Source organism: Neovison vison, chromosome X, assembly GCF_020171115.1.
Source record: "Neovison vison isolate M4711 chromosome X, ASM_NN_V1, whole genome shotgun sequence".
NCBI lineage: Eukaryota > Metazoa > Chordata > Mammalia > Carnivora > Mustelidae > Neogale > Neogale vison.
Genome location: NC_058105.1, coordinates 5,835,472 through 5,848,495, shown reverse-complemented (window position 1 = coordinate 5,848,495; position 13,024 = coordinate 5,835,472). Strand labels below are relative to the sequence as shown.

Sequence of the window (13,024 nt, the reverse complement as noted above, 5' to 3'; positions counted from 1 at the left end):
GACTGAGCCCCGGGGCACCCCAGCATGAAGAGGTCGGGGAGAGAGGGAGGACTAGGAGACAGGAGGAGATTCAAAAGGCTGTGCAGATCTAGAAGCCAAGGGAAGCACGTTTCCAGAAATAGGGAAGGAGCAACAGCATCAAGTGCTCAGGCCAAATAAGAGAAGGCCTGGCTGGGACTGGCGGCTGGGGTGTGCGGTTTCGGGCCGGGGTGGGTGTCGGGAGGAGGAAGCCTGGCCCAGGTGAGCACAGGGCAGCTGTCGTGAAGGGAGCAGAGCTCTGCAGTGACAGACAGCTGGAGGGGAAGCAGAGTCAAGGGAAAGCAGGTTTCCAGGTGGGATAAAGAATGGCACGTTTCTACGGCCGGTGGGACCCATCTAGGCGAGAGAGGGGATAGAGGCGGGCCAGAGGCAGGATGAAGGAACGGGGCAGCAAGGACAGGAGCGGGCCTCAGGGAGGAGCTTCGGTGGCTCACTGGCAGAGACCCAAGGGAGGGTAGAGCACAAGGAGGCAGCAAGGAGGCGGCTCTGCCCTCCACAGCTGGGCAACCTTGGTCAGGTAACTCGGACTGCCGAATCTCAGTTTCCCCCACGTGCCAGAAAAGCAGCTGCTTCGGGAGCCTTCCAGGGTCGGACGAGGTGACACGTGTGACAGTGGTGCTCGGTGAACTGCAGCCGTGACGAATCTGGGGAGCTCACGACTGTAAGGAAGCCCGGAGTCCGCACGTGGGGCGGGAGCAGAGCGTGGGCGCCCCTGCGATGCGTGCTGTGTGTGGCCACCGCTGGCATCTCGGCAGATGACCCTGAGCACCGCTCAGCTCGTCAAGAGCCCCTGCCCGCCCCGTCTCTCCCAGGACACGGTGTGGGAAGAGGCGGAAGTGAATGATCTGGAGCCTTCCGAGGTGACTGGAGACAGACACTGGGGAAAACCCCCCTTTCGCCCCACTCCTCACGGAGCCTAGCCTTTGCTCAAGGTCCAGGCGCAAGTGCCTGACACGGACAGACTCACCTCCGCTGCACAACGCTCCACCTCCAAGAAGGACATCGAGGTGCAGAGAGGGAAGGGGCATGTGCAGGGGCGGCTCGGACAACGGCCCCTGAAGGGCATGTGGCTCACAGGCTCTCCTCAAGGCCAATGTACTCGGGACCCCCATGGTGGGAGCCACGGAAGCGCCCCCCCACGCACGGCCCGTCCTCCTGCTCTGAGCGGGTCAGTTAATGAGGCACAGTTAAGACGAAGCCCCAGTGGCGCAATGACTGGGAAAGAGCAGGAACGAACAGCCATTCAGACTAAACGCAAATGGCAGCCCAAGAATGGCCACCAGGCGACCCAGCAATCCCACTCCTAGGAGTGTCCCCAGTGTGAAGGCGGCCGTCGCAGGCTGAACTGTGTACTGCCCCAATCCCTACGCTGGAGCCCTGACCCCCCAGGGCCTCAGAATTGGACTGTATTTGGAGACGGGGTCTATGAGAGGTGATTAGAAGGAAGATGGGAGGCTGGGCCCTACTCCAGCCTGACCGGTGTCCTTTTAAGGAGAAGCAATTCGAACGCCAGAGGCACCAGCGAGGTGCACCCAGAGGAAAGGCCGTGTGAGCACAGGGGGAGAAGGCGGCCACACATGAACCGAGAAGACATGGTTCGGGACAGACCAACCCGGCCAGCACCTGGATCCTGGACGTCCAGGCTCCGGAACCGGGAGACTATACGTTGTTACTGGCTAAGCTCCTCGGTTTGTGGTGGGAGAAATGTTCTGGAACTAGACAGAACTGGTGCTGGTACAACACTGTGAATGCACTAAATGTCACCAAACTATATGCCTTAAGATGGTTAATTCTGTTATATGAATTTTACCTCATTTATTTAAAAAAGACAGATATCTACACTAAAAAAATTTTTGAAAAAAAAAAAGAGTGCCCTATCAAAATCATACCATGCTGAGGTCCATGGAATTCTATTATGGTGATTCAGGTCTGACACAGAGCAGAAAACGCGCACGCGCGCGCGTGTGTGTGTGCGTGTTGTATGTGACGCACACATGCATAGGCTAGAACGAAACAAGTCAGGAATTCACCTCACGGTCTCAGCTTACCAGCGCAAACCTATGTCCGAAGCTTATCCACTCCTTTTCTATGAGCGCCTCGAAGCCTTTAATGGTGCGGTAGTAGCTGTCCAGCATGAGCATGGCCAGAGCCGTCAGCTGCGCGGTCCGGTCCCAGCCGTCGCTGCAGTGCACCACCACCGACGTCTTCCCCGACTCGATCTTATCGGCGATCCTCACTGCCCCAGCAAGAAGCATCTTCGGGAAAGAAGGCACGTTAGAGCAGGCAGCGTTCAATTTCTGGGACAGCAAAAACAGTTCTGCGGCGAATGTTAGAAGTTCAGGTCCATAAACCGAACGATGCAATCCAGTGAGGCGACGCAGAGACATCAGCACTGGGGGCGGGGACACCTTACACCAAGGAAAATGACGACGGCAAGTGCACTCGCTTACTACAGGGCCGCAAAGTACGTTCCAAACCGGACTGAGGCAAGCAGTATCCCCCGACAGAGACCACAGTCTGAATGCTGCCTACACCGCAAAGCTGCGCTTCTGCACAGTGTTGGGAAACCGCGCGGACGCACAGACCTACGGCAGGCGCGCAGGAGATCTGCACCGGGAAGCACGCCGAGGACCAGCCCTCCTCACCCTTATATACTCCAGCCAGTGCGTCCCGTCCACACTGGAGAGCCACCGTGCCTCATCAATGGAAGGGTACGCGATCTCCTTCAGTTTGCGCAGGGACTCTCTCATCACGTGGATGTTGTGGATCTCCAAGAACACGAGCTCCGCGTTGGGGTAAGCGCTTTCACTTTCGTACCCTCCGCCCTTGGCCTGTGAGGAACAAAACACATACAGCGCTGTGTTTGAGTTCACACTTCCACTGTTTCTGGTGTTATCAGAAAGAGACCATGAAGGACACAACAGGCCCCTCCGTGTAAAATAACCCTCCTAACCCTTGGAGGACTCGGCCCAGCTCCTGGCACAAAGCACCACACAGTAAGCAGCTTAAAACAACAGAAATGTCCCCTCACTGTTCTGGAGCCAAAATCAAGGTACTGGCAGGGCCGTGCTCCCTCAGAAGCCCCTTGGGGAGGACTTGTCTTTGCTTCTTCGAGCTTCTGGTAGCCCCCGAGTGGTCCTGGTTTACAGACACGTCACTCAAATCTCTGCCTCATCATCCCAGGGCCTTCGCCTCATGTCTGTCTCTTCTTTCCTTCTAAGGACCCAAGTCGGACTGGATTACAGCCCACCCTAATTCAACAGGACCTCACTGTAACTGGATCACATCTATAAAGACCTCATTTCAAAATGAGGCCACAGTTCACTCACCTACCAGGAGTTAGGTCTTCGGCATAGTTATTTATGGAGACACAATTCAACCCCTAACAACTCTCCAGCACGCATCATCAGGTTTTGAACCTTTAACAACTAGATCTTACTCAAGGCAAGTTAGATTTTTAAAGGTTCTGCTAGTGCCATCTGTCTGAACAGAAACACTTGCACTGCCACAAAAATTTCTGTATAATAAACTATCTGTAAATCCCAAACAAGGAGGTTTAAGGAATTTCAGTAAAATAAAATGCAAATGAAAAGACCACAGCAGCATGATTTGCCACAGTCAGAAAGTGGAAGGAACCCACTTGTCCAGCAGCAGACGAGTGGACAGACAAAACGTGCTCTCTCCACACAGTGCAATATTCTGCAGTCAAAGGAAGTGAGTGCAGGGACACGCTGCCATAGGAGTGAACCTTGGAAGCGTCACTCAGAGGGACAGAATCCAGGCTCCAAAGACTGTATGTTGTATGATTCCATTGCATGAAAGGTCCAGGACAAGGAAATCTATACAGACAGAAAGTAAATTAGTGGTTGGTGGGAGCTAGAGGGGGAGGGGGCGAGAATGGGCAGCAGCTGCCAGTGGACACAGGGTTTCTATTTAGGGCCACGAAAGCATTCTGGAGTTAGAGGGGGTTGCTGCACAACATTGTGAATATACCAGAAGTCACCGACTCGTAAACTTTGGGACAGATAAAATAGCCAGATTAATGTCATATGAATTTTATCTCCAAAAACATAATAAATGTATCTGTGAACCCAAAGACCACATCCTTCATTCTGTCTCCCACCACTTAGCACGTGGATATTAATACTCAGCCCTAAGCTAAATACTGGGGTGACAAGTGGAGACCCTGGTCCTCAAGGCACTCCCAGTCTGGTGGGGTAGAGGGGTGAGGAGAGGGACATGTGCGGCGCAGGCTGAGGGAGGCAAGTCCTCTGCTGGAGAGCCCAGGGTGCACTGGGGGCACATGGCCAGGCCTGGAAGGCTGCCAGGGGGACAGAACAGACATCTGCGTGAGAAGAGAACACTCGTCAGGGAAGTTCTGCCGTGGGGAGGAAGGTCAAGAACACAGGGCAGAGGGGCCATGGTGTGCAGCTACCCAGACGCAGGCAAGGACGCGGCTCGCTGAGAGGCAGCTGAGCCAAGGAGAGGCGGCCGGATGGTGGCCCGGGGCTGGATGTGCAGGTGCAGGGAGGGGGCCAGAGCACGGACGAGTGTGGCGACGGCGCCATTGGACTTGCGCTGCGCCATCACCACAGCTGTGCTGGGCGGAAGGGCCTGGAGGAGGGTGCAACCTCCCGCAGGGAGACGAGCTCAGAGACGGGCACTCATCTGGCTGAGAGAATCGTGGTAGAGGCAGCAAGACAAGACAGACACGGCGGACTGGAGCTATTTAAGGGGCAACACTCAGTGGCTGAGTGGGGCAACGGAAGTAGGTAGCACAGTGACACCCAGGATTCCAGGCCAGGCCGGGCACCCCAAGAGGCAGCGGTATCCTTTGCTGAGATACAGATGCTCGCAGAGGGAACAGAGGACTCCGCTTTCGCCGTAGTGAGCGCAAGGTGCCCGGGAGGAATGTAAGTGTGGAGGTCTGCCCGCAGCGGGTCAGGAGCTCAGAGCCAGGTCTGGGCTGTGGCTACCAAGCCAAAGTCACTGGCCTCTGGAGGAAATCAGACCACAGGGGTCAGGCATACCATGCTCAAGGTCAGCAGGTGAGCCAAGAGAGGAGCGGAGGCCGGAAGCCTGGAAAAGGCCAACATGTAAGACACACAAAGCAAAGGAGACTGAGAAGAGCCACCAGAGAAGAGAGGAAAAAGAAAAAAAGGAAAGGCTTTTTGAAAAGGAAAGAGTACCGAACTACCTGAAGCTTGGGAAGTCAAAGGAAAGAAGTGAAGAACACAGCTGCAATCCGGGCCAGCAAGCACGGGGCGGCCGCGCGGGCCAGGCGGGCCTCGCAGGCGCACGGACCCAGCGAATGGGGGGCGCTCCCAGAAGCCCGTCGCGAAGGGGCAGGACAATGATGGGGCCAGCTGGACGGGAGCGGTGATCGTGGCTGGAGGGGGCGCTTGCTTATGGCCGGACAGGAGGGTTACAGACGGCAGCACGAGGCGGCTTCCAGGTCTGGCGGCTGAGGGTTGCTCTGTCCTCCGCACGGACAGGTGAGATCAGGGCCCGCGACAGAGGGGCTGGGGCAGGCTCGCACATTAGAAAAAAGTCATAATGGGGCCTGAGTGGCCTCTGGAAGCCTGGGGCTGGGGAGGTGGGACTTGCGAGCACCACTGAGGGCCCAGCTGAAGCTGGAGAATTCCAGCAGGAGTCTGGGGTGGCTCCAGCCCGCGTGCTGCGAGCCCTCCGTCCTCAGGGAACGTTCAGCAGCCCGCGGCGCTGAGGAGGCGGGAGAACAGAACTGAGCCGAGCGGTCGGCTGGAGGGCATCAGGCAGGACGGTGGCAGGAGGCTAGGACCAGCAGGAGCACAGGGAGCCGGGGGTGGGGGCGCCTGGGGCCCGGGCCCCCAAGCACAGAGGACAGGCCGCGGGCCGAGAACCCAGGTTACATCTAGCACTCAGCCGGGAAGTGGTTCTGGGGAGGAGTGGGCTGCGTCTGGCCGAGAGCCCCGTCACCAGCTCCCAGCGGCGGGGGCGACGCAGGAGGGAACGTCCGCAAGTGGCCAGTGTGACCGGCAAGCGAACGGGCAGTGGGTGTACTTGAACTCCGGCTTTACCTCGGGTCACCCCATGGAATTCTAGGACACGCTTCCACGTCAGTGACACTGCAACACGCACCACCAACAAAGGCGCCCAGAGCACAGTCCTGCCTCCGCGGCAGAATTCTATTTTCATAAAAAACCAGCAGAGCATGCAGCGAAGATGCCGGTACTGCAGGCAGGGGGGAAAGGCACAGGCTCTGGTGTCAAGGAAAACGGATTTGAAATCCCAGCCCCAGCACCATCTCGGCTCCCCGCCCTTCCCAGCTGCAAGAGCGTCACAGGGCTGCTGTGCAGATTAAATGCTAATTAAATTAGCTGAGTAAAATCAGTTTTCTCAATTAATGCTAATCCCCAACCCTCGTGGGAGAAAGAGACGCAAACACCCCCAGGGAGCAGCGGCCGAAGGAGGGACTCCAGTTTTCCTGGTGTCACAGCAGCTGTTCTGTGCCTGGCGAAGGGAAAACAGTCGGCCAGTCGCCGGCGGCATGGGGGTTCCAGGTGAGAGAGCGGAAGCCTCCTGGAGGGCGGGCAACTCCCAAGGGCCAGAGGTACCAAGGGGCAGGACAGGATCCCCACGCTCTCCGAATCCGAAGTGCACACACCTCTCCTGCAGGGTCTGCACATTTTCGTCCCCACAAAATTCACATGTCGAAGACCTAATCCTCAAAAAGATGCTGCCAGCTTCTGATCAGAAGCTGCAGCCTTTTGGCGGGGAGGTCAGAAGACAGCGGCCTCCTGCTCTCGGCAGTGTGAAGACACGGTAAGAAGCCAGACGTGGGATCGGCTGTGACCCTGACCTTGGGCTTCCCGTCATCCAGAGCTGAGAAATAAATGTCTGTTGTTCACAGGCCACTATGATACCGATACCGATACTTTGTTGGAGCAACTCGGCTAAGACACCTCTCCCACCCAGTTCTCCCGCGGGATGCTCCTCCTCGCCTGGCATCGAGGACCCCTCCCCCTCACTGCGGTCTCCTGCCACCACGTACCCCTTCCTTCTGTGGGTTCCTTTCCTGCCTTCCACAGATGGCTTACGCGACTTGGACTCCTTTGGCGGCCTTGCCCCTGCCCGTCCCCGACCTGCAACCACCACCCAGCATGGCACTGGGCTCCGTCTCAGCCAACAACCCGAACTTTCTCTGAGCTCCAGAGCCTCAGCTCCCCAACTCAGGCCACCTTCCCTTGGTCTGCGTCTCTCCATGGCTTTCTTCTGAGAACCACAGTCACGGGACTGAGGGCCCACCCTACTCCAGGATAACCGCCTCTTCACTGATTACATCTGCAAAGGCCCTATTCCCGAATAAGGTCATCTTCTGAGGTTCCAGATGGACATGAATTTCTGGGAGACACTATGCAACCCACTACAGCGGCCGATATAGAAAAATCAGTCAGTGAAATGCACACATTTGCAGAGTGAAAGAAAAAAGAAACACATGATCATCTCAACTGATACAGAAAAGGCCTTCAAAAATCTAATGCCCTTCCATGACAAAACCATTCAAAAAACCAACAACAGAAAGGAATTTCCTTAGCCTGACAAGGGCATGTATGAAGAGCCCACAGCTAATATACCCAATGATGAAGAACTACAAGCTTTCCCCCTCAAACTGGAACAGGACAAGGATGACTGCTTTCCCTGCTTCTATTCAACAGGGTACTAGAGGTTTCTGACAGGAAATTAGCCAAGGGGAAGAAATAAAAGGCATCCAGATTGGAAAGGAAGAAGTAAAGGGTCTCCAGTTGCAGACGAGGTGTCACGTACAGAAGAGTTAACAGGGACTTGGCCGGATAAACACCCCTGCCTGGTTCCTAGACACAACAGCACGACAGCCAAAACCATTCTGGACGTGCAGTTCGGTGTCCTGCTTCTGTCTCCTTCACGTGCGAGCACGCGCAAAGCTGCCCTTGCTGGTAGGACGTCCGGCTGATGCTCTTCTCACGCATCTTCCTTCTCTGGGACAGTGCCGCGGTGGTGACAGGAAGTACGCAGAGAAGCAGAAGGACTCACGGGGTTAAGGACCCACCAGCTGGGAGCATGGGGAACTAAGTGAGAAGGACGCCCCATGGCAGGCTGAAAAAACGGCACCCCACCCCAAGAGACCTACAGCAGATCTTGGTGACTATGAATGTGACCTTTTTAGGAAAAGAGGTCATCGAGTCAAGGATCTTGAGATGAAGAGACCATCCTGAATTACATCGGGCAAGCCCTGAATGCCGTCACGGGCATCGTTCGAAGAGAGGAGGGAAGACACAGACACGTAGAGGAGAAGGCCACGGGAAGGCAGAGGGGGAGACCCGCACGCGCGGCTCTGCGCACAGAGCGGCCAGCAGGAGCTAGGAGTGGCCAGGAACAGAGTCTCCCCTGAAGCCCGTGGAGGGAGCACAACCCGGGCCGAGTTCACACTTCTGGCCTCCTGTCAGACAATAAATACGTGTTGTTTTAAGCCACCTAGTTTGTGGTAATTTGTACAGGGCCTTAGGAAACTCCTATCCTGCCCATGTCCTCCCCGTCTGCCTAACTGGCACCACCGGTCACTGCCCCGGCCAGACCACCTGGGTGGTGAGCTTACGAGCATCATGTGCGGGCCGGGTTGGATACATGGAGGTCACTACGGGGGAGAGAGCTGAACAGAGATGTCCACCTGACCACAGGACGGAAAGTCGGCCTCGACTTCCAAAGGGATCAGGGTGAAATGGAAACTCAGGTATCAGACTCACAAGGCAACAGTGTCTGGAGTCATGGCATCGGGGGAGATGGCCAGGGAGGCGGCACAAATTACAAAAGCAGCGCCCAGGTGGAGTTCAAGGAGCACCACCATTTGCAGGTTGGGGCGGAGGAGGAGGAGCCAGTGAAGGAGGCGGAGCTGGCCAGGTCAGAGAGAGGGACCCAGGTAGTGAGATGTCATGACGGTCACGTGGACAGAGCCGTTCGCTCTGGGCTCAGGAGTGAGGGCATGTACCGTGAAGCAAATGCTTTCTCCGGGACAGTACGACCTTCACACCCGCTCCGGGAAGCACACGGGCTGTCATGGCAACTGTGGTCTAGAGAGATGTAGCCACTGCCCAGGGTCACGGAGCAAGAGAGCTCGTGCTGTGTTCCCCCATGCCACACTGGGTGACCATGTGGCAGATCACGTGACTGCTGCTCTGTGTGTCCCTCCCCAGAGACGTGACATACAGCAAGTACCCAGGGAGCGAGGGGAAATGGCGTGGCTGGTGGCTTGTGCGCTCTCTGAAATGGAAGGTGACGGCTTCTCTCAGGAGGGAGACAGGGGCAGCAGGAGGCTGGCTTTACTGGAGACTGTACTCAATGACGGACGAGTCACCACGGAAGGAAGAGGCACAAGCTGCCAAGCGACACAGACTGCCAAGTGCTGCTGGGGGTGCAGGTGGGCTGGCTGTGGGCTCGGCGACCACAGCCCTACGTGTCCTGCCATTCTTGTGAGTGGTGTGCTCTGGCACACCGCCAGACGCCCGGGCCCGTCCCCTCCTGCTCCGCACCCACGGCCAGCTCTAACGCCACCTCCTCCGTGAGGCCTTGCCAGCGCCAGGCCCTCTCCTGGCTCCCCCTGCATGCTGAGCCCACACGTCCCGCAGGAGCGCACCTCACCGTATCTGTCTTGGTATTCCCCCCCCCCGTACCTGCCCCCGGCCAGACACAACAAGTTTGTGTTTGTGACCCAAGTGTCATTTTACAAGTATGAGGTGGAAAGGGCCGCCACCAGCTTCCTGATCTGTGAATGACTCACAGAGAGGGCCAGGTCCTCCGACTGCCGGATGCGTGCCTGCAGGAACGCACCGTCCGAAAGGAATTTTCGACGTGGAGAGTGCGTGCTGGAGGCGTGGCCTCTTCGCTGGGGCCGCCTGTGAAGGGCCCCGTCCCCCTCAGCGGGTGGGGCTCGAACGGGAGGTGTCCGCAGAGGACACTCCTGCACGCGATTCAGGGCAACTGTGCACGCAAGCCCGCTTTCGCACAGCTGACTCCGTTCTGACAGAGCTTCAGACCGGACAGGAATTCAAGTAATCACCCCAGGTCTCGAGTTAAAGGGACTTCCAAGGGCCTCACGATCATATCAGTAAAAGTCTTACTCGATTCTTTAGGGGCTGATTCTCTCTGGGTCTTTGCTGAATCAATTCAGCAGACAGGATGGCGGAGAAGGAATGAGAGAGACGCTGTGCACAGCCACGCAGGCCGTGGGCCAGCGAGGCACAGCCGCGGGCTGCTCGGAGAGACCCCCTTCCGGAGGGAGCAATGCCCGGTCTGCACGACAACCTATGGCCGGCGTGTGACAGGAGAGCCACCGCTTCCACAGCGCTACCGAGAACGTACCTTGTTCGTGTCGGCGACACTGTTCTGCCGGGCGTCGAAGATGATAAGCTTGTGGGACTGCGCGTTGGCGTCCATGATCGTTTGCAAGTATTTTTCGTCTTCTTTGCAGCGTTTGTCGTTGGGACCCACCAGTGGCTGGCTGCAACGGGTAATCGTTGCCTGACTTTCTGGATGGATCCACGACAAAACCTAGCGTTTGGAAGCAACAAACATTAGTGCGGCTCCTAAAATGCCGTGCCCTGATTGCGGGCAGTAAAAGTAAGCTGTCTTTTCAAGCACGGCCTCATCTGCACACGCTCCTCCAAGGCCACGGCCGAAACCGATCGCCGCACGACAGTGGCCCTGGAACGCGGTGCCGCGTCCGGCGGGAAGAAGTCTGACTAGATAAGCTCCAAGAATCCCCGCCCACCTCTCAGATTCCGCGACTCAAAGGAAAACAGAAACTCAGTCAAAGTCGACTAACGTCCAGCCGCACTTGTATTTTGAATGACGCGTTCGGTCTCCTCATTTGAAAACATCTTGCGTGTCCGCGCTCGATCCGGGGCAGGATGAGGGCAAAGCGAGGGCAGCTCTTCCGAGGCGGCGAGCCGGGCTCCCCCACCTCGCGCGGTCCTCCGGCGGCCGAAGACGGGGGTCCCGCCGCAGCGCACTCTCGGCTCGCCACGCCCGCGGCCCCTGCGGACGGTGGGTGCCACGGGGGGGGGGGGGCGCGTTCACTGTCCTCGGCGCGCACGTGTGCGGCTGTCCCTCGAGAGAAACACTCGGGCCTGCCGGCCGCTCCGCCGCCCCGGGTGGTGGCGCCGCGAGCCGCTCGGCGTCTGAGCCAGGGTCTTGGCTCTAAGACGCCCTGACCAGACCAGCGCGGGGCGCCCTGAATGCGGCGGCCGCGCCCCCTCTTGCTGCTCCCTGGTGGTCCCCGCTGCCTGTGGAGGGTTTTGGGCCTATTTTTCTACTTTCCGTTTTGTTCGCTCGGGTTTTTTCTGTCTTGCTCCTTTCCGCATTACATCTAGGTACAGTCTGGGTTTGTGCCTAAGGGACAATGTTTATCACTTACCGGGACTCTGCCTTTTGCTCGAAAGGCTGCCACTTTTGAAAGGTCATCATCTTTCACACTAGTTGGCACAACAATGACAGCAGGGTAGGTGTCACAGAGCTCATAGTTACTGTTCACTTTCGATATTTTCCAGCTCTCGTTTGGCAAGCCCTGCAGGGTGTTGGAGGAGGGCGGGGGAGCAAACTTTCACATTTTCAGAAAGTACTAACTGGGAACCACATCCATTTTTTATTTTCTCCTAAAATCCATTCATAATTTGTCATTCACTGCTACTCAAAAGTTTAAATATATGTTGATCTAACAAAACCTATTTCTTACCCATTTTTAAAAATTTAATGAAGCAGAAGACTTTTCAAACGTATTTTAAAATGGTAAATATCACATACTAGAATCCCAATCCTGTACATTTCTTGCTGTGTTTTCTATAAAGAATGAGCATAGTATTGCAATGAGCGTTATTTTTTTTAATTTTTTGTCTTTATTCAAAAGGTAGAAGTCGGATATCTAAAACTTCTTTATTATATGCTTTTCTTCCATTAGAATTTATTTTTATTCATAGATTCTTTATTGCCCATTTATTCACCTGTCTTTCTGTTTGTTTGTTCGTTGTTGGGCAGCGAAGCAAGGCTGACTGAGCGGCACAGTGATAGTCCAAAGCTCCCGAGGATGGAGCTTTTGAGACACAGAAACTTTCTGCAAACATTTACAGAAAGCAATACCAACCGAACTAGACAGTGGAGACAAAGATCAAATGTCATGAAACCAGTATCTTATTGGACTGTCTTGAACCTGACAATGCACTGAAGACTTTCTAGGCACAGGAACACCACACCAGGCTGATGGAATCTCCCCATACACTTAATCTATATTCAGGCCATTGGTTTTGATCCTTACTCATCAACTCATCACCAGAATATCTAATAAAACCATCTGGTTGATTTGCTTTTTAAACCCTTGTGCTCATACTCCGCTTGCCCTCTGGAAAAAGGCTGAGCAGCAACAGCATCAAAGGACTGGCCTTGGGACAATGGGGCATCCCAGGGATGAAGAACGTACAAGCTACGTAAGTCATACCTACACACAACTGGTTTCAAACGGTTTCTTCTCTACTATATTTCTACCCTGTCAGAAAAGAGAAAGATGCTCAACCCACTATTTTCGGTTTGATCAGGACCTTACTTTACCTGTCTCTTGTATTCAGATACAGGATCATAAACTTTCCACCCATTCACGGGAAATTTTTCTTTGTAGCTGAATGCAAAGAGTGTCTGGATACAAAAACCACAAAATACACACGTTAGTGCTCCTTTGCTACATGATATGCCCAATATTAAAGCTTTTCATTCAGCCATGAACTAAATATAGTAAGACTTCTATTTAGCCTGTGTATTTTAAAGCAACAAACTGGCACTTTCCTTAATCATTACAAAGAATGGACAAATTTTAAACATCTTAATATTAGTCACAAAGAGAGAGGAAAGAGATAAAGGAAACCTCTGGAAAAAGGAATAATTAAACATGACTTTTGCCCGCCCCCCACAAAGGCATACAAAAAAG

At 55.1% G+C, this 13,024-nt stretch overlaps 1 protein-coding gene across 6 annotated transcripts in view; it reads right to left on the bottom strand.

The window, feature by feature from the left end:
• The window catches only part of MTMR1 (myotubularin related protein 1), a 57,398-nt gene that overhangs the window by 17,219 nt on the left and 27,155 nt on the right, over window positions 1-13,024 (bottom strand). For all 6 annotated transcript variants that reach the window (XM_044235850.1, XM_044235847.1, XM_044235846.1 and 3 more), the window contains 5 exons: window positions 12,652-12,735; window positions 11,468-11,617; window positions 10,414-10,602; window positions 2,685-2,870; window positions 2,088-2,294 (listed from right to left, as the gene is read on the bottom strand). In XM_044235850.1, the coding sequence (XP_044091785.1) occupies window positions 2,088-2,294; window positions 2,685-2,870; window positions 10,414-10,602; window positions 11,468-11,617; window positions 12,652-12,735 (816 nt within the window). The remainder of the gene's footprint in view (window positions 1-2,087; window positions 2,295-2,684; window positions 2,871-10,413; window positions 10,603-11,467; window positions 11,618-12,651; window positions 12,736-13,024) is intronic.